Source organism: Carettochelys insculpta, chromosome 1 (genome assembly GCF_033958435.1).
Source record: "Carettochelys insculpta isolate YL-2023 chromosome 1, ASM3395843v1, whole genome shotgun sequence".
Taxonomy (NCBI): domain Eukaryota; kingdom Metazoa; phylum Chordata; order Testudines; family Carettochelyidae; genus Carettochelys; species Carettochelys insculpta.
In genome coordinates this window covers 254,215,297-254,233,678 of record NC_134137.1, presented here as the reverse complement: position 1 = coordinate 254,233,678, position 18,382 = coordinate 254,215,297, and the positions used below count along the sequence as shown (strand labels likewise).

Below are 18,382 nucleotides of genomic sequence, written 5' to 3'. Positions count from 1 at the left end.
TTTGTTTTTTATGCTGAAATACTAATTTGCAAGGCACATTTTTAAAAAAAAAAAATCTCCAAGGCTGTCTCCACTAGAGTTTGTCAAAAGAAGGGGCCTTCTGTCGACAAAAGAGGGAGCGTTTTACACCTATAAATTGTTGTTGACAGAACTCTGCATTTGTCTGTGTTATCCCTCAAAAATTTGAAAACCAATTTTTTTATAGCCTTTATGTTATGCCCCAAAACATGATCAAACCTTCTAGTATGATCTGTTACCTAATTAAGTATTTAGATGTTTAAAATGTAGATGGAAGGCAGGATGTCTGACATAAGAAACAGCACAATTATTACAGCTGCTTCTGCTGTGGTACACCATGCTTCTGAGGTTCTTGCAGCATACCAGGTGTACCACACCCCTGGAATGCCCTGAAGACAGTTTGGATTTAGAAGCTTAGATCAAGTAGATCTTAACTCCTTGTACACATGCAGCTAAAGGAAGGGGTGGTTTGCAAATACGCTAGCTACAGTGGTTTAGACATTTTCAATTTAAGGTGAAACAATAGCAGTTCCCAATCAGGTTTGGAAAGGGGAGGGCTGTAGGTACTAACATTCCTTAATTTTGTATTTGGAGTTCAGTCCAGTCCAGTCCAGTCCAGTCTCAAAGGCAGATAGCTTGCTTGTCTTAAGGCTGGGATGTTGGTTGAGTGTATTATTGGAACTCCTTTGGTATGGCTACCTAACCGGTCTCTACTACTTGCCCACAGGTTCTGCACCAACCTGATATGGCTGCACAATATACCACTCATAACCTTGTGATACACAGTATGAGCTCTAAGTATGGATCCCCAGCACTCAGCTTCCCTGCTACTCCAAATTTATCATGCAGGCACCACTCCTCCAGAGCAACATGAATTGATGTGTCAGGTTCTTCCATAGAGTTTCTGCCTCTTCCCGCGATGGACCAGGGAATAGAATGAGATCCATCATAAATGGTCATGGGGAAGGAAATTGGTGAGAATGGTGGTTTCCTTTTCAGCTGATTTAAACAAAGCATTTTGTGAGACTCTTACATATTAGGCAATACAGTAAACTTTTCCATATCTGGCATCTCCAGGAGCAGGAGGTTGTCAGATATTCAAATATTCTGGCTAAGAGAGGTATACCTAGCAATGCATAACACTAAAAACAAGATCAGATATTAGCAAAAATGTATGCAGAGTACTTTATTTACCAACAACAGCAGTATTGTACACTGTAAACTTATACTGGATTTTCTGCATTTATTTGTATCTATTTTCACTATACTAACTAAAATGCCATTTAATTGAGAATACCAGATGATAGACATGAAAGAATTTACTGTAGTAAGTCAGATACAGTTTTCACGCCTGGGAGAATTCATGGCCACCCACAGATTTATTTGGTTCCCCCCAGAAAAATGACTTCTGATGGGACAAGAAAGGGAAACCACAAAAAGTCACGAGTCCCTCCTCAGCGGTGCAAGTAAGTCACTTGGGCACCTGAAGCAGCTAACACAGCCATAAAATCACCACCTAGGGAAGAGGGTCTGTGCAGTCATAAGACAAACAGACTGTACTTGTAGCACTCTTGGCACAGTGGGCTTTAGAGGAGATATGCGTGGGGCAAGCTCTTTCCCCACAGGCAGAACAGAATGTAGTTGCCTGCCTGCTTATGAATCTTTCCCAGTGTGCTTAGTGAATTCCCCCAGGAGGATCAAAAAAAACATAACACGTATTCTAAGGTTCCTTTACGTTGCCAACGTGACAGAAAAAAGTTTTACTGTAAAGGACAAAGTGGCCTTATAAAGGCTTATGACACTTTAGTGATTAAAACTGGTCTAAAATTTTGGACTGAAAAAATTTTCTATCAAAATGTGGTCCATGAACTTATTGCTAGTGACGTTTTTGGAGGTGATCAGTTTCCAACATAAATTGTGAGTTTGAGTCCCCAGTCCTTACTTGATGTAACACTGAGGATACAGCTGTGTATATTTGTTCAGGCTATGTCTAGATTGCAGGCTTCTGTCAGGAGCTCTCCCACCAGAAGTGTGCCACCATGCTGGTCATCCTTGTTCCATGAGGAAAATGTGTCATCAGAGGGGGTTTTCACCAACATTTGGCCCCATGTGGGCAGGCCAAATGTTGGGAAAGCCTCTGCCAACAGAACTGGCAGCAGGACATATGCAAAGGCATTGTGCAATTTGCCTATCTTGTGCTGACATCTTTTCGATAGCCCATTAGCTGGAAGTAGAGAATCAAAATTAGCTCTATTACTATTAAAATAGGCTTGGAGATTTCCCCCAGTGCTGTATAGTTCCATTCTCCAGCCTTGCTACTGGTGTTTAAATAGAATTACTAAAATAATTGAAACCAGCATGATTGAAATTAAGAAAAAAGATGGATAATTTTAAAATGTGTGCAGAATTTTAGCTGCAGAATCCCTTCAGGAGTAAATCTGCAAATTAGAGATAATGACCGAAAAAGTGAGGGAGACACCAGCAATACAAAGTGGAAGGGAGGAATGGGCACAGGGAAAGAAACATCTTAAACTGAAGGAAATCCAGAACTTTTTCTAGCTAGAACTCAGAAGCTTTATATTGTTTTCATCTTTAATTGGTTTTATGCTTTCCCCCACCCACAACTGTAACCACTGTTTTTATATATCAAGCAGAGAGGGTTAAAATACACTATTCAAAAACATAAAATTAAATTAAGTGCAACAGTTGTTTCAAGATACATTTTGAAGTGACTTAAGCAAGGAATCAAAGAAATAACAATGTCCAGTTCTGTAACAAAGTACAAACAAGTCAGTACAATCTTGTCTATGAAAATATTTCCTGTTTAAGTGCACATGTGCAGGTAGAATGTCAGTGCAACCAGGGCCCTACAGGCCATTTATGCAAGTTTGTCTACTTTTAATAAAAAAACATAACATTTGTATTTTTTTTTTTAAAGAATAAAAATTGCTTGATATTTGAGCTTGCCAGCATAAAAACCTGGCAGTTGTCATCCTCCTGAAGTTGCAACAAAAGAAGAGTGAACCAGCAGTGCTCTTAGGTCTTAAGCCATATGCAATATAGATTGGGGAACTTACTCTCTACTCACTTCAATTTTGATGCACTGTGATTTGTTAATGTACCATACTAAATGATTTCAACAACAGATCTTCTGCAAGCTTCAGGCAGTGTCTACACTAGCCCCAAACTTCGAAATGGCCACGCAAATGGCCATTTTGAAGTTTACTAATGAAGCACTTCATTAGCATGTGGGCAGCCACGGCGCTTCGAAATTGATGTGGCTCGCTGCCGTGCGGATCGTCCCGATGGGGCTGCTTTTCAAAAGGACCCCACCTACTTCGAAGTCCCCTTTTTCCTGTGAGCAGATGGGAATAAGGGGACTTCGAAGTAAGCAGGATCCTTTTGACAAGGAGCCCCGTCGGGACGAGCCACGTCAATGTCGAAGCGCTGCGGCCTCCTGCATGCTAATGAAGCGCTGAATATGCATTTCAGCGCTTCATTAGTAAACTTCAAAATGGCCATTTGCGTGGCCATTTCGAAGTTTGGGGCTAGTGTAGACGTAGCCTCAGAGTTGAAAAGCCACGAGGTTGGATTCATAGGAAAAAGCAGGAGTAATGGTTTGGCAGGGAGCAAGCACTCAATTTTCCACTTATGTATTCCCTTCCACAATGAAATCTCCCCCGCTATCAGCCTCAGGCCCTGACAATGCTTAACTGGAAACAGAATTTGGAAACTGTTTTTGCATGTATTTCCAGCAAAGCAGGCCAAAGATTATTCAAAATTAGTTTTGTTTGGAACAATATGTAAATTCACTTCCCAAATTCCAAGGGCCAGCGTATGTAGCTTCATAATCAAAATTTAATACCAAAAGCTACCAACTTTAGGTCAGAAATTACCAAACTCCTCCTACTTTCGAAATATTTATCAAGACCAGCTGTCCTACCACCAACTTTTCCTGTGATGTAACAGATCATTTTTAGCATCATCCCTTTGTCTCAGTAATTATTTGAGCTCTGACTATCTAGTTCAGTGCCACATGAGAAACTTACCATGCTAAGGAGGTACTTGTTATGACCATTCCCAGAACATACACGAGCACAACAATGCAGTCCTAAAGTTTTGTTACACCATCCCAATAAAGGGATTAAACTGTTTGTGAGAGTTTTGTCTACTGATAAGGTCCATGATATGCAGGTTTTCATGTCAACAACTGTCACTGTTAAGAAGCTGACATGCAGATTGCCCATCAGGACAAAATTCAACTAGTAAGAAGTAAATCTCTGTTTATGTGGGATAGGAACAACAACAAACAAAGAGAGACATGGACTTTGTGTGAAATTTCAGATCCAAATCTGAATTTCACTGACGTTTTAGAAACTTAGGCCCACTTCTCATATACATATATAAAAAATCTGCAATATAAACAATAAGAAGTCCTTCTAACATATCACTTTACAAAACCTGTACTGGCCACATGACTGTCTGCCAAACAACATGCTGTTATATGCACTGTTCTAATGAAACTAGACAAGGCATATATATATAATTTATATATAGATTCAGGATGTAGGAATCACATACAGAATTGTTACAAATTAAGGCAATTTTTTCTCAAGTTGACTAATGCACACAGCTTTCCTGATAATCCTGAATTTTACTGTAGGGCTATTATTAACCTTATATCAACAACTCTTTGGGTACATATTTTAGCTAAATGAAGCCAGCCAAAAGAACACGTCAGTTTCAAGTTCCTAGGGTTAACATTCAACTAGTTTGCCATCTCAGAGATTTCCTAAAATCATTTTTGAACTTGATTATAAACATTCATAACCAAAAGGTGAATGTTTTATAACTATAACTGATCATAAAGGAAGGGATGCTGTCAATAATATTTTAATAATCTATTTTGGTTTTACTTTGTTCTTTTATAGTCTCTTGTAGAAATTTAAACATGAGGGGCTAGAACCTGAGCTAGTGTAAATCAGCATTGTTCCCTTGCTATGTGTAGCTACATCAATTTGAACCACTTAAAATTTTGTCCCAAGTCTGTTAGCAAATTTTGTTCTTGTCTGTATCTAAATACGGATTTCCTGCTTCTTACAGATAAGCCAACAGAAGCTGCCTTCTTTGCTAATCGTCTAAGCTGTTGTCAAATAATCATCAGCAGGGTTCTAAAAATGGAGATTGTTCAGTGGCTTTTGTTCTTTTTGCTGTCTACAATAACACGTGTATATAAATTAATATATGCATGTTTCTCAGAGACAACATGCTTGAGCTAAAAACTTAGGATTGAATAGTTATATGGCAATAGATAAATTTAATGTAGGCTATATCCTAGGCCAAAAACGCTCAACTGTGTAAGTACTGACAAACACTTTTCTATAGCTGCCCCATGGCCTCCATGAAGTACGGATGCACCAGTAGACTTTAGCCCACATTGTACCACAGCACAGACTGGAGCAGAAGTATGTGTGTTCCTGTGAGACTGCAGGCGCAGTCATTCCTCAGTGAATTGCAAATTTTCCATCAATATTCAATGGAAGCAGGATCAGGTTCAATATGAGGCATGTTGAACTAGTTCTATACATTTGTGTTCAAACGGAATTCTTTGTAAGATTCATTAGTGAACATATGGTTTGCACATTCATCAAATAATACAACATGAGCTAAAAATCAGAGAAATGTGCTCACAGTAGAGCATGGAGATAGTTTGTTTTTATTTTGAATAGTGGATTTTTCAAAAGCACCTAAGGAGTTAGGTGCCTAACTCCCAATAACTTTCAGTAGGGGTCAGACACCTAACCTCTTCCCATGCTTTAGAAAATACAAACCTTAAGCCAACATACCCCTTTCTAACATAGAGACATTACCTTTTCTGGATCTGTTTAAATCTGAATAAGAGGGAGGAATTTAAGAAAATATTACCTCAATTTCTAAGACGATGTGATGAACGTATTTGTTGTTGTGTATGTGAATACCTATTGTCTACTTTGCTTTTTCATCCTAAAAGCAGTGTAGCTAGAAGGAAAAATGAGGATGCTTTATGTTTACATGCATATAAACCAGATATTGTATAAGCAGACATTGTGGGCTTAGTAAAATAAAGAGGGGTGAAAAAAGCAATATATATTGACGTGATCTGCATATGAGACAACACATCCATATCATCAGATATGGACTGATCATTTTTATAATGGTGCTTTGTTTATCCAGTGTCTACTTAACACCATGATGCCAGTTTGTCTGCTTATATATGCAATTTTCTGAATATTTGTGTTCTGCTGAACTATTATGAGGAACAACTCAGACAAATGCTTTGCGTTTAAAAGAAAGCAATTAGTAAAATATGGATTATACATGTGCGCCAATTTCTCATAGAGAAGCAGAGATGGTGAGACCCTAGATATACTTTTCACAAGAAAATTCAGTCAAGGACTACCAGCTGTCATCGTCATCCTCAAGCTTAAGCTTCTTTGCTTTGAAATTGTTCCCACTTTGGCGCCGTTTATGTTCTTTTGGCTTCTTTGTGGCAGCATCATAGACAACCTCAGAAATGTCTTCTTTTACATTTCCACCAGCCCCTTCAGAATTAGAAGACTGAGGATATTTGACCTGTGGATCATAAATACAGAAACTTGAGACTCTCCTTCTCCTCTCTCCCTACATATGAAACACTATAATGATCAAGTTTTATTAATAATAAAGCACAGATGAGTTCTTTTCCTGATCATTGTTCTGCTCCTTTGCAACAACATCTGTGTATTATGCCCAACAGGAGAACGATGAAGCTGAACCTGAAATATCCCTCTCAGCCATTAACATCTATGACAAATGTATTCCATGTAGCAACCACACATTCTATTAAACCTAGAGATTTTCCAGCCAGTCAGTATGTATTTCATCCATTCAAATTATCCATTCCTGGGCAACCAATTACAGCCTCACTAGAGCTGATCAAGGGTCCAGTTTGTGAAATTCTTGCTCACGTGGCCCAGTTCTTACATTAGCAAAATTTGGTAGATCTGTACCTATAAAATGTATGTGGTCCCTAATTTTATATAAGTACCACTGTTTCGTTAATCTGTATTTTAATTGGGGATACAGAGGCAAATTAAAATGTTGTTTGCAGACTGATTCAGTTATATTGAACAATGAGGACAGCAACAATTCTTCCAAAAAGTCTAATCACTGACCCAAGTTCTTGTTACAAGACATGAAAATAACTCCTATTAAATCCAGCAAAATTAATTGCATCGTTAGGGACTTACCCAGGCTAACAGGAAAGAATATGTTGCTATAGCTACATAACTTTTGTCTTATTGTCAAAAAGGGTTTCAAATATAAATCTTCAACGCTATAATGCCTAACAGGGAACCTGCAACTTATGAGAGCTCTAAAGACACTTCATAGTGACAACTATGATTTAATATTTATATTCCCTAGAATGAACAAATGATATGCTTATATGCAATATGCTTCTAAATGCATAGATCACTCATGTTAATTCCATTGTATGACACAGAGCAAGAATGAATAAATCTGCTCAGGTGAAGTGTAGAAAATGACACTTCAAACTTTTTTTTTAAATCAGTACAAGACTTTTTAAGATATAAAATTGGAAAAATAGGACACCATCACAAAAGGCTCAAAATTAACATATTTGAGGTAGAGAGCAAAGTACTCAGAGGATAGCATTCTTAATTTTCCACACAGTAAACAGGCACTAACCAGCTGTGCTAAATACTAATGGAAAAAATAATAAAAACAGTCCATACAGACAGACAGACAGACAATTCACACACACAAAATACCTTGTCATCACTTTTTTTGCTCGATCTCCCTTGCATGGTGATAACATGTGCCTCATTTTTCAGCAGATCAGCTTTGGGTCCTATTTTCAAGTAGGATATCGTAGCAAATGCTGTGAAACTGAAGTCTTCCCTGCAAACATAAACCCACAGTCAGAGTAAAAAACTGGAAACAGTCGAGCAGGCAGAAAATATATGAGCGGAACTGTGCCTACATTTAATAACTGTGCCACACTAATGCATTCATCCTGTTGCACTTATGCAAGCAAATAAATAACCCAATTGTCATGGGAGTTGGCAAGATTGGCTCTTATGGGCCATGTCCACAAGAAAGGCTTTTTCCAACAAAACTGGGCTTTTCTCAGAAAAGAAACAGAGTTTCTACATGCAAAATGATCAACAGTCTGTCGTCAAAATCCGGTGCATCCGCTAGCAGCATTATACCTCTCTCCATTCAGGTTTAACACCTCTCTCAACAGTGTTCTGTCGAGAAAACAGCTGAGTAGCTGCTCCGGGGCCCCTTTAGTCGAAAGACAGAACTTCCGGGTGCGGGGCTGCCCTGTTTGCAGAGCTTCCAGTCTGCCATTCTGTTGAGAGAGGGCCAGGCAGTTTAGCTGGTCTCTGTCGACAGACAGGCTTGCTCTTTTAAACTGCTTTTGTGTGTAAACGCAATCTGTCAACAGAGGTCTGCCAGGACATCTCCTCTGACAGTGCCATCTGTCTACAGATGCTTCTCATGTAGATATGGCCATCATGGGCACTCTAAACCTTATTCCACTTTGCTGACTTTTTGGCACCTCCCATTGATGTAATGGTGGGAACAAAATGACAAGAAAAAAAATATTTTGACTCAGTCATCTTCCTGGCCAGTCAGGCTCCAAAAGGTCAAGCATGTAAATCCTTTGTCATATTTTTTTGTTCAGTGCAGAAAATTACGACCCAAGGATGTTAACAGTCCCCTACATTCAGAGGGCCTTAAGTTGAAAAGAAAGTAACATACATATGTGAAATAGTAGATTACAAAATGAAACTGGTGTCATTTTTACTGTGTTTAAGTTTCACATGCCACTGTAAATCACTAATGCCGCAAAAGGCTCTGCAGAGGCAGCCTTCTTGGTCCACCTCATCACACTGCAGTCAACATCATGCTGCTCAAATGCAGCAGTTTGCCTCTGTGGCACTTGTTGAAGGATTGGGAACAAGTATCAAAAAATTAGTATATTAAAAAAGCAGCAGCATTTTTAAACTACAAAAGCAAAAAAGTATTATGTTAAGCCACAATTTAATTTTAAATTTTTTCCAACTTTTCTGTCCTAAAATTGACATGGATTGTTTTCCAAGAAAATAAGGAAAAAATAATATTATGTGGGTATGTCTATACAACAGCCTTATTCCAAAATAAACTATTCTGGAATAACTATGCCAAAATTACACTATTACACACAAAACTGCATTTTGAACTAGCTCTTAGGTATTCTGAAATAGAGCCTCTACATACAGAGCCTATTTCGAAACAGACCCATTGCATGCACTATGGCTTATTTCAAAATATGCTCTATTCCCTGTCTTAACAGCACCTATTTTGAAATATCTATTTCAAAATAAGCACTATTCCTCATAAAATGAGGGTTACCAATTTTGAAATAAGACTGCTGCTATTTCGAATTAATTTTAAAATAGCAGTTGCATTGTGTAGACTAGTTAGCACAGTTATTTCAAAATGACTGTTATTCATTCATTTCAGAAGCTTGGTTTACAGAGTAGGTGTAGACCGCAGTTATTTCAAAATAACGGCTGTTATTTCAAAATAACTGTGCTATGTAGACCTACCTTGTGTAAACCACCACTTCTGAAATGAATGAGTTGCTAGCACATCCACTAATGTGATGATATACCACAACAGCACTCCTGCAGAGAAAGTAATAATTATATATTTCAAAGGAAAGAGACAAATGGTGACACATACTTCAGATACTGCTGCAGAATAAAATGGGCAATAATCCTCTCCAATTCATCACGGGGGAGTGCTGGGGGAACAACATCAGCTACTCTTAACTTTGACACGCCTTTGCCCAGCCAGGCATCAATTAATTTCAATGGAGTGAGTTTTTCACTCATTTTATCTGCTTGCTCTAGTATTTTGATTAGATCCCTGCAGTGTCTCGTTACATCCATTCTCTCAAACACTACAAGTAAAAGAAGAGTAGTTGGACTTTGAAACAAAACATACTGTGCCAGATGCATATTACTTTTTAATAAAATATAAACAAAATCCTATACAGCTTTAATCTTTAGAAATCAGATGTTTGTGATGGATAATACATGACAAAAATCACATTTATGCTAGAAGTTAGCAGCAACAACACAAAACCTTTCATATATGCTCAACTTCATATATTGAATAGTCAATGATTTCAATGGCATCCATCAGATCATAAAGTTGTTTTTACAGGCTCAGCCTGATTATTTAGTCTGTCAGCTGAAATGCTGATCTACTACAACAGCTACTAGAATAATGTTTATTATACACTTAGATTATAATTCTACCGAGAATTCTAGACCTTTCCCAACTACCTTCTAATGGAACTAGAAAAACTCAGAGAGGTAGCTGTGTTAGTCTATAATCTTAGAAACAACAAGTAGTCCTGTTGCATCATAGAGATTAAACAAATGTATTAGGTCATGAGCTTTTGTGGATAAAACCCACTTTACCAAACAAACTGGAGTGACTGTATGTCAGAAGATTGAGAATAAAATACCAACCAGACAGGTCATGCTTCAAATATTTTTCACTGACCAGTTCTTATTAGACACAAGTCCAAATCAAACCCTAGGATCTGAACATTGCTGTGCCAGCCTCATTTCTAATGATCTACAACTTCATTCCTTGCAAAAAAATAAAACTTAGACAGCTATATATTTGACAGGGTCAGGGCAGATAGCTACAAGAAAGTTACAGTCCCAGGTTAAACTAATCCATTTCCTTGGTAACCAAACAAGGTCTACCCCAATTTAATTAAGACACCAGGAGTCAGTCAAGAACCTGCTAGAACAAGCTGACATTGCTTGGATCCAGGTGTCCCAATCAAACCCATCAAGGACTGGCTGGACCTGGTTAAAAACCTCCCAGTTAGTCAATTTAGTGGCATGTCAGGAGTAGGGGGAGGAGGATATGCTGCTGGAGACTAGGAGCTGAAGAAATGCTGTTAGATGCCAGGATGGAATCCTGCAGGTACAGCAGCGAGGGGCAGGGAATAGCCTCTCTGAGGCCCACAAGTCCAAGGGAGGTAAAACCCGTTAGAGCTAAGAAATCTAGTATGTTGCCTTCATGCCCAGAAAAGCCACTAGAGACTATGATTTTTTCCCCTTCCTTCTCCCACTGCTATGCAAATCAATTATGAGAGTAACTAAATCAGATTACGGTCTGTCCATGAACTACAGGGGTTAGCCCAAGAGCAGCAGTGAGCAACTCTTTTCCCCAGATGGAGAGAGAGACTACTTAGCCTACTGCTACCACATGGCCAAGACCCACTGTGTGAAATTAAGAGCTTCACCACACTGTAAGTTATACATAAGCAAATGACAAAAAATGTCAAAGAAGTAATTCAAGCTTCTTCACAGATCTCTCCCCCAGCCCATTATTAAAACAATAAAGAAAAATAAGTACACAGGGAAGGAATGTATTTTAGTAATCAGAGCTGGAGACTGAAGAATCAGGATTCCTTTGCTTTACTCCAAGTTCTGACAATGCATAGGCCTGCTGCAATGGTTAAACCATTCCGAACTTGTGGTATGACAGGTACTATGTAAATGCTAGGACTGCTCATCCCTCGCTATACGAGAACAATTGGTTCCCAAATTTCTGCCTGTAGGCAAAAAACTCATAAAAGTGACATTAAATTCCCATTAAAATACACGTAAATGTCTCCAATTCGTTCCAAGTGCTCGTAACTTGACATGAACCACTTGAGTTTAGGTACTTTTCTGATTTATTTGAATAGTTTGGCACCAGAAATAGGATGTAGCGTATGTATGTAGAGCAGGGATTCCCAACCGATGGGTCAGTACCCAAACATGGGTCCCATTAGATTTGTTAAAGGTCGCCAGCTGCGCAGTTCCCATCTGCATGTGGCAGTTAAAGCCATTTGCAGTTTCTTAACATTGCTGCCTCAGGGAGATATCTGTCAATAGAGATAGCAATAGCTGACATCTCCCAGCACCTATCAGAGATAGCAATTACCTTATGCCAAGGTGCTGAAACCGTAATGCTTGAGTTAATTGGTTTTTAAGGATTGTTATCAGCTGGGAGCAGGTGGTCTGGGGGGGCCACCCAGCCTAGCAGTCCTGGTGAAAAGGCTGCGTCAGGAGAGGAGGAGGAGTGTCTAAGGCTGGGAGAAGTTTGGGACTGCTGTGGGGTGCATGCCTCAGGGAACTTTGGGGCTGCAGGGAAAGTCTAAGGCTGGTGGGGGTGGTTTGGGGCTACTGGAGGGGGGTGATGTATAAAGCTGTGGGCAGTTTGGGGCTGCTGGGGGAGTCTAAGGCTGAGGGTAGTTTGGGGCTGCTGAGGGGCTCTAAGGCTGGGGGTGGTTTGGGACCTTGCGGGGGATTAAAACCTGGTCAAGGGTGAGGTCTTGCGGGGGAACTAATACAGTAAATCCTGGCGTTACCCAGGGCTGTTCCTGCAACCCCTGCGTAGCTTGAATTTTTCTGCAAGGGGAGAGGAGCCAGGAAACACCAGGGTGGGTCAGTTTCCTGGCTCCCAGAGTGGCAGGAGCTGGGAACCAGGGGCAGGCTGGTTCCAGTCTCCCCATGGCTTGCGGGGCCAAGAAACTGATCAGCTCATGGCTGGTCAGTTTCATGTTTCCACCAGTGCAGAGGAGGGAACCAGGCTAAGCCTTCTCCCTCTCCCTCCCCAGCCGAAGGGCTGTCAGACGGCTGCATGTCTGAGAGAAGGTTCCAGCAGTAGGGCTGCAGGTCTCCCTGCCCCCTAGGCAGGGATTCTGCAGCTGGCTCATATAAGCTGGGGAAGTTCACTCGTTTAGTGAACAAAGGTTAGGATGTGTCCCTCTCATTTTAGCGAGTACTCATAAGTAAAGTACTCATTAAATGAGGGATGAGTATATTCATGGTACACTCTAAAAGTTACAAATGCCAGAATTAAAGTTGCCAGTAATGATTACACCTGCAGATGTGTCATGACAGCTCTGGTGATTTTACTTTAGTAAAAGTCACAGCCTCAGTGATTGCACCATAATTTTTTAAAAATGCCCGGAACAAAAGAAATTCAACTTTCTCCATTCAAAATGAGTGTCCTTCTTGTCCTCCATTCCACCCCAGTGACTTGTCACCCTCTACTCAGGCACTGCTATGCTAATCCTGGGCTGGGGAGGAAAGGGGGTCCTGGGAAGGGAGAGTGGGTGAGATGTGAGCCTTTCCCCCATTCACCTTAGGAACAGTCAGCAGTAGCCCTGTGTCTTGCAGGGCTGAGCTTGGCCTGCTACCTGAGATTTTGCAACGTGGAGCTTGGGCTCACAGCACTGCTCAGGTTTGAGCATTCTGGCCCCGTCATGATGGAAAGGTGGCTGGGTCAAATCCGAGTGAATGATGCTGCAACCTTGTGCAACAGGTTGCAAAATTATACATTCAGATTTGACTCAGCCATAGCCCACTCATGACAGGGGAGCTGCAAAGCCAAATGCCAGAGGCACTGCCCAGCCCTGCAGGATAGGAGCTGCTGCTGCAGGTTGAGTGTAAGGCAGATTTGCTCTCCTACCTCTCTTCTCCCTTCTGACCTGGCCAGTGGGATGATCCACCAAGAACTTCTCCACAAGGCAGTCACAGACCCAACATGCCACAGTATCTTTAAATTCTTCCACTGCCATGACAAGGCTGTAGCACTAACAAAAATGTGTCTAATGATTACACGCTACTTGTCCCCCTGTACTTCTGCCTCATTAGGTGCATGAGTAACACAGAGAGAGTCATCTTCCGCATGGACCACTACCAGCAGGGGGTGACACACCCACTCTGACAGCAGAGGAATGACAAGACACTGGAGTCTTTGGTTCCATTCCAGGCTCTGAAAAACAGTGTGCTCCAGTGGGCACAGATCCTTCTGTCCCGTCCCTTCCAGTCTTCTTCTTTCCCACCCCTAGCTCTTCATCTTAGTCCCATTCTCCTTGCTTACACTCTCCCAGTCTGCACTTCTTAGACTTGGCTCCCCACCATCCCATCTCCCAGTCAGTTCCAAATATCTCAGCTCCCAGTTGCCAGCTTCCCTCACTGTCACCAGCCTCCACAGCCCAATCTCCCTCTTGTCCCCTATAATTTAAATCAAGTACCTTCCTCCTCCATATAACCTGGGCACAATCACTGAGAGCACAGCCCAGACAGCTTCCCTGATCTTGATTGCAGAGCCTGGACCAACGCCAGTCCAGAGCAGCAATTGGAAAGTCCTTCTGAGCACCCACAACCTTGTACTACAGCATGCATGTGTGCAGTCTGATTGACACAGAAAGCCTAGGAGAAGGAGCATGTCCATTTTGAATGGAATCTTCTGCAATTTTGGCTACTGATTTCTATGTAGTCTCTACCGAAAATACAGGAACAATTTTTTCGAAGACAAATTTGGGCAAATTAGCATAGGGACTGCAAGAAGGCACATCTGACACAAAAGCTAACCCCCAGCCAAACTTCAACTGTCTGCTGCAAATCTAAAGCTTCTCAAACAAAAGGACACCAGAATATATTTTTAACCCTGGCATAACATTTTCCCTTAGCCTAGGTCTTGAAAACAGCTGCACTGTTTCAGCTGAAATTTAAAATTCAGCCCAAGGATGATATCCAGCAGCACAAAAAATTTCACTGAAACAGTTAAATCTAGGCAAATTTATAGGAAAAGGATGGGAATGGGAAATATTGAGCAACTTTAATACACAGGCAGCGCAACTAGCCTGCCTATATGATTGGCATGTTAGCTGAATTCCTCTTCCAGAAGACTATAAACACTTTGTCTAGACTGGACAATTTTTTCAAGCTCTATCACCTGTTTTCAGATTAAAACACCAGTTTACTTACAAATCTTCTCTCTACAGCAGTTATCACACATTCTGTTGCAGTTTGCAGAATCCCATACTTCATCAAAATGCTGAGCAATCAGTACTCGGCGACACCTTAGAGCATAGATATATTTTTTAGAGTTGAGGAGGAGAACAAGAAGTGATGTGTATGTGCATCTGCATTTTACAATTAAAGCAAGTGAATGGTACAGATAAAGCCACTTAGGTAATCGGATCTTTTCTCAAAAAAGAATACGGGGGTCACTCGAGAAGTACATAACTGATGAAGAAAATACTGTTTTACACAACATATGAATAATCAATGGCATTCACTACTATGACTATTTTTGAGTGAATAGCTTAGTTAAATAGGAAAGAGCGTTAGGTACATGAAAATGAGCACCATCTGCAATTCCAGTAAGTAGGATGACAATTACTAGAACTATTAATTCTAATAGGAGGGTGGTGAAGCACTGGAATAGAGAGGTGGTGGAATCTCCATCCCTAGAGGTTAAGTCATTTACAGCTTGGATGACTTAGCTGGGGCTGATCCTGCTTGAAGCAGGGGGCTGGAGTCGATGACCTCCTGAAGTCGCTTCCAGGCCTATGATTCTAATTCTCCAGCATATCAATTGATTGATTAGATTAGGCCAAGATTTTCATCTATACCTGTTGTATTCCTGAAACTGGTCAGGGACACTGAGGGCCAAAGTTTCACCTTCTCCTGAGGCATATCAGATTAAACATTAGGACTATTATGTAGTCTGATCCAGTATGACTATTATGTATCGACGTCTCAAAAAAGCAAAAACGTTCCAGTTCATACATGCCATCATACATTGAAAGGGGTGGCAACTTTGTGCTTTTAGTCAACTTGTGTTGCAGCTGTAATACAACTACTTCTACCATCAATATTTTTAAATAACGAGAGACAGTGAGTGATAAATTAGCACTCATTTTTTTCATATGGAAGATTAAGTTATAGGGGTTTCAGATATACAACTGCTGGCATATGTGATTGTTCATTATTAATATCTATAAACACAAAAAGCCAAAAAGTTATTCATAAAAATAAAACATTCACGAAGCTGGGGTTACATACTTGTTCATGTTGTGGCAATAAGATACCATATCATATAGCTTCTGTTGTCCTACATTCTCCATCACTACCATGGTGCTGATTCTGAATATATCTCCAAACCCATAATATAAAATGCAGTCAGCTTTCTGGTCATCTCGACCTACGATGCATTTGAAACACCACCAAATAATTAGACTTGTCAGAAGTTAGGAACAAAGAAGAAAGGGTCTATGAACATACAATTGTGACCCAAGAACCAATTAACGCCAACTGGCAAAGGGGATGCAGGATTTTTACAGGAATCTCTGGCTTTTGTATACACATTCTGGTTTAAAGAATGTGTAGTGAGATCTCAAAACGGAAGTCAGCATGACATTGGTCATCATTATCATTATGAAATGAACGCAGATACACTTCACAATGATAACAATGACCAGTGTCACACTGACTTTCACACACTGAAAAATATGCTCCTAAAAGTCCATAGCAAGGCAACAGTCCCCAGCAAATCTCAAAAAGTGTGTCTGACCGACTGGAGACTTGTAAATGAAATGCTATTCAAGTCACAATAGGTTCTCCTTTCACCAGAATGAACTGAATGAAAATGATGGATTGTAAAATGAACTACACCAAGAAGAAACATGAGAGAAAGAAAACATTGTCTTAAAATGAGTATCAAATTTTGCTTGAGGGGAGACACAGTCAAGGAAAAAAAGGGACTAAAGGGCTGCATTTTACTCCATGGAAAAAAGGGGCCTCAGCTAGGATTGGTTGAAAAGGCTCAAGAGAACTTGCGTTAGAAACTTATTTAAAACAGCTTAATCTGTTCATTTAGAAGTTGTTATCATTATGTTTTATATCTAATCATTTATAATATAGTAACTCCCCATTACCTGAATCTCCCTAAGTTATCAATGTAATTCTTGTTTTCACGAGACAGATATCTAACTGCTGAAGTATTAAGCAAAGTGTTGGACCTAAATGGAACTCTTACAAACTGGCGTGTACTGTTCCCCTGGGACTAGTTGGACCACGAATTCTGAGTGTTTGGGGACAAGGGGTTGGAGGCAGCAGGGAATGCTTCAAGCATTTGGGGATTGGTGCCCATACATAGAGAGTGAGGTCTGCAGAGACCTGAAACACAGTCATGGAACAAACATCTGAAGTAAAGCTAAATAAGGAGCACACGTCTGATCAGCCACCAAGTTGGATGTCATGAAGTAATTTTGGTAACAACTGGTGTTACAAAAAACCAGAATAAGCTAAAACCAAAAGGCAAAAGGAACAGATTTTCACTTGCACTAAGGCTCTTGCAGTGTATAAAACCCTTGTAGGCGAGCGTAAGCATAATTTATGCCCACTATAAGACCTGTTTAACTGCCAGAATAGTGTAAAGGTACCTTAACTGTAAATGAGTGCCAGGTCAAAATACAATGTATATTAGCATAAGAACAGTCCTACAGGCTGGTCACACCTACATAGAGCTGCACTCCTGGCAGCTCCATGCTAATGAGCAGTCTTGCAATTGCAAATAGTTGCTCATTAGCATAATCACATGGCTAATTAGCATAGCTGCATGAGATTTCACTCTCAGCAGAGGGGGCTTCCAACAGCAAAGAGGCCCTGTGGATGTGCCTCTGCCAGTTAACCCCTCTCTGTAGCCAGTCCCTTAATTCCTAGTGTGTGAATTCCTTTTACAAAAGCTAAGTTATTTATTGGGAAAGAGGCAACATTCCTCTGCATGTCTGGTAACTGTTCTTCACTACAGTGCCAGCCAAAATTTACCTGGTACTGAAATTAGGCTTACCAGCCTGCAACTGCCAGGACTGCTTCTGAAGCCTTTTCTTAAAAATTGCCGTCATGGCAGCCATCTGCCAGTCAGCTATGCAGAAGCTGATTTAAGTCATAAGTTGCATGTCCGAGTCAGTAGTTCTGAAATTTAATAGTGGAGTTCCTTCAGAACTCTTGGGGAAACACCATCTGGGCCTGATGACTACATACTGCAATTACAATGCTGTTATGAGGTATATAAACCTATGCCAGAGTGAGTTAATGAATAACACTAAGCCCAAGTAGCCCTACCTCTCTGGAGCATGCTTTCAATGTCTAATTTGAAAGGAAGCTTCAAAGGGAGCAACTCAGCTCAGAAGGCAGAGGAAGAGAGACCGACTCTGCAGGCTCCTGAATAAGGGTGCTGAAGAAGCTCGCATGTGAAGAAAAAGACTGCCTGCTGAGTCCAGTTGGGGCTGAAAGTTTAGTGGTCTTTTCTTTTACTAAAGAAGAAGAAGTCCTGTGGTATCTTACAGGCTAACCAATATTTTGGAGCATTTTCTTTTACTGTCCTATATAAAACTTGGACGCATTGGACAGGGGAGATGGAGGAGATACCTGGGCTCCCCTAACAAACAACCCTTGCG

The 18,382-nt window shown here is 40.5% G+C and overlaps 1 protein-coding gene across 2 annotated transcripts in view; it reads right to left on the bottom strand.

Annotated features, from left to right (window-relative positions):
- Positions 1-3,416: 3,416 nt before the first annotated feature.
- Positions 3,417-18,382, bottom strand: part of RECQL (RecQ like helicase) — a 44,387-nt gene continuing 29,421 nt past the window's right edge. The window contains exons 11-15 of one of the 2 annotated variants that reach the window (XM_075004873.1): positions 15,987-16,125; positions 14,904-14,998; positions 9,793-10,012; positions 7,830-7,959; positions 3,417-6,630 (exon numbers count right to left, since the gene is read on the bottom strand). In XM_075004873.1, the coding sequence (XP_074860974.1) occupies positions 6,454-6,630; positions 7,830-7,959; positions 9,793-10,012; positions 14,904-14,998; positions 15,987-16,125 (761 nt within the window). In that variant the 3' untranslated portion in view covers positions 3,417-6,453. The remainder of the gene's footprint in view (positions 6,631-7,829; positions 7,960-9,792; positions 10,013-14,903; positions 14,999-15,986; positions 16,126-18,382) is intronic. The other variant, XM_075004883.1, reaches the window with a different exon arrangement.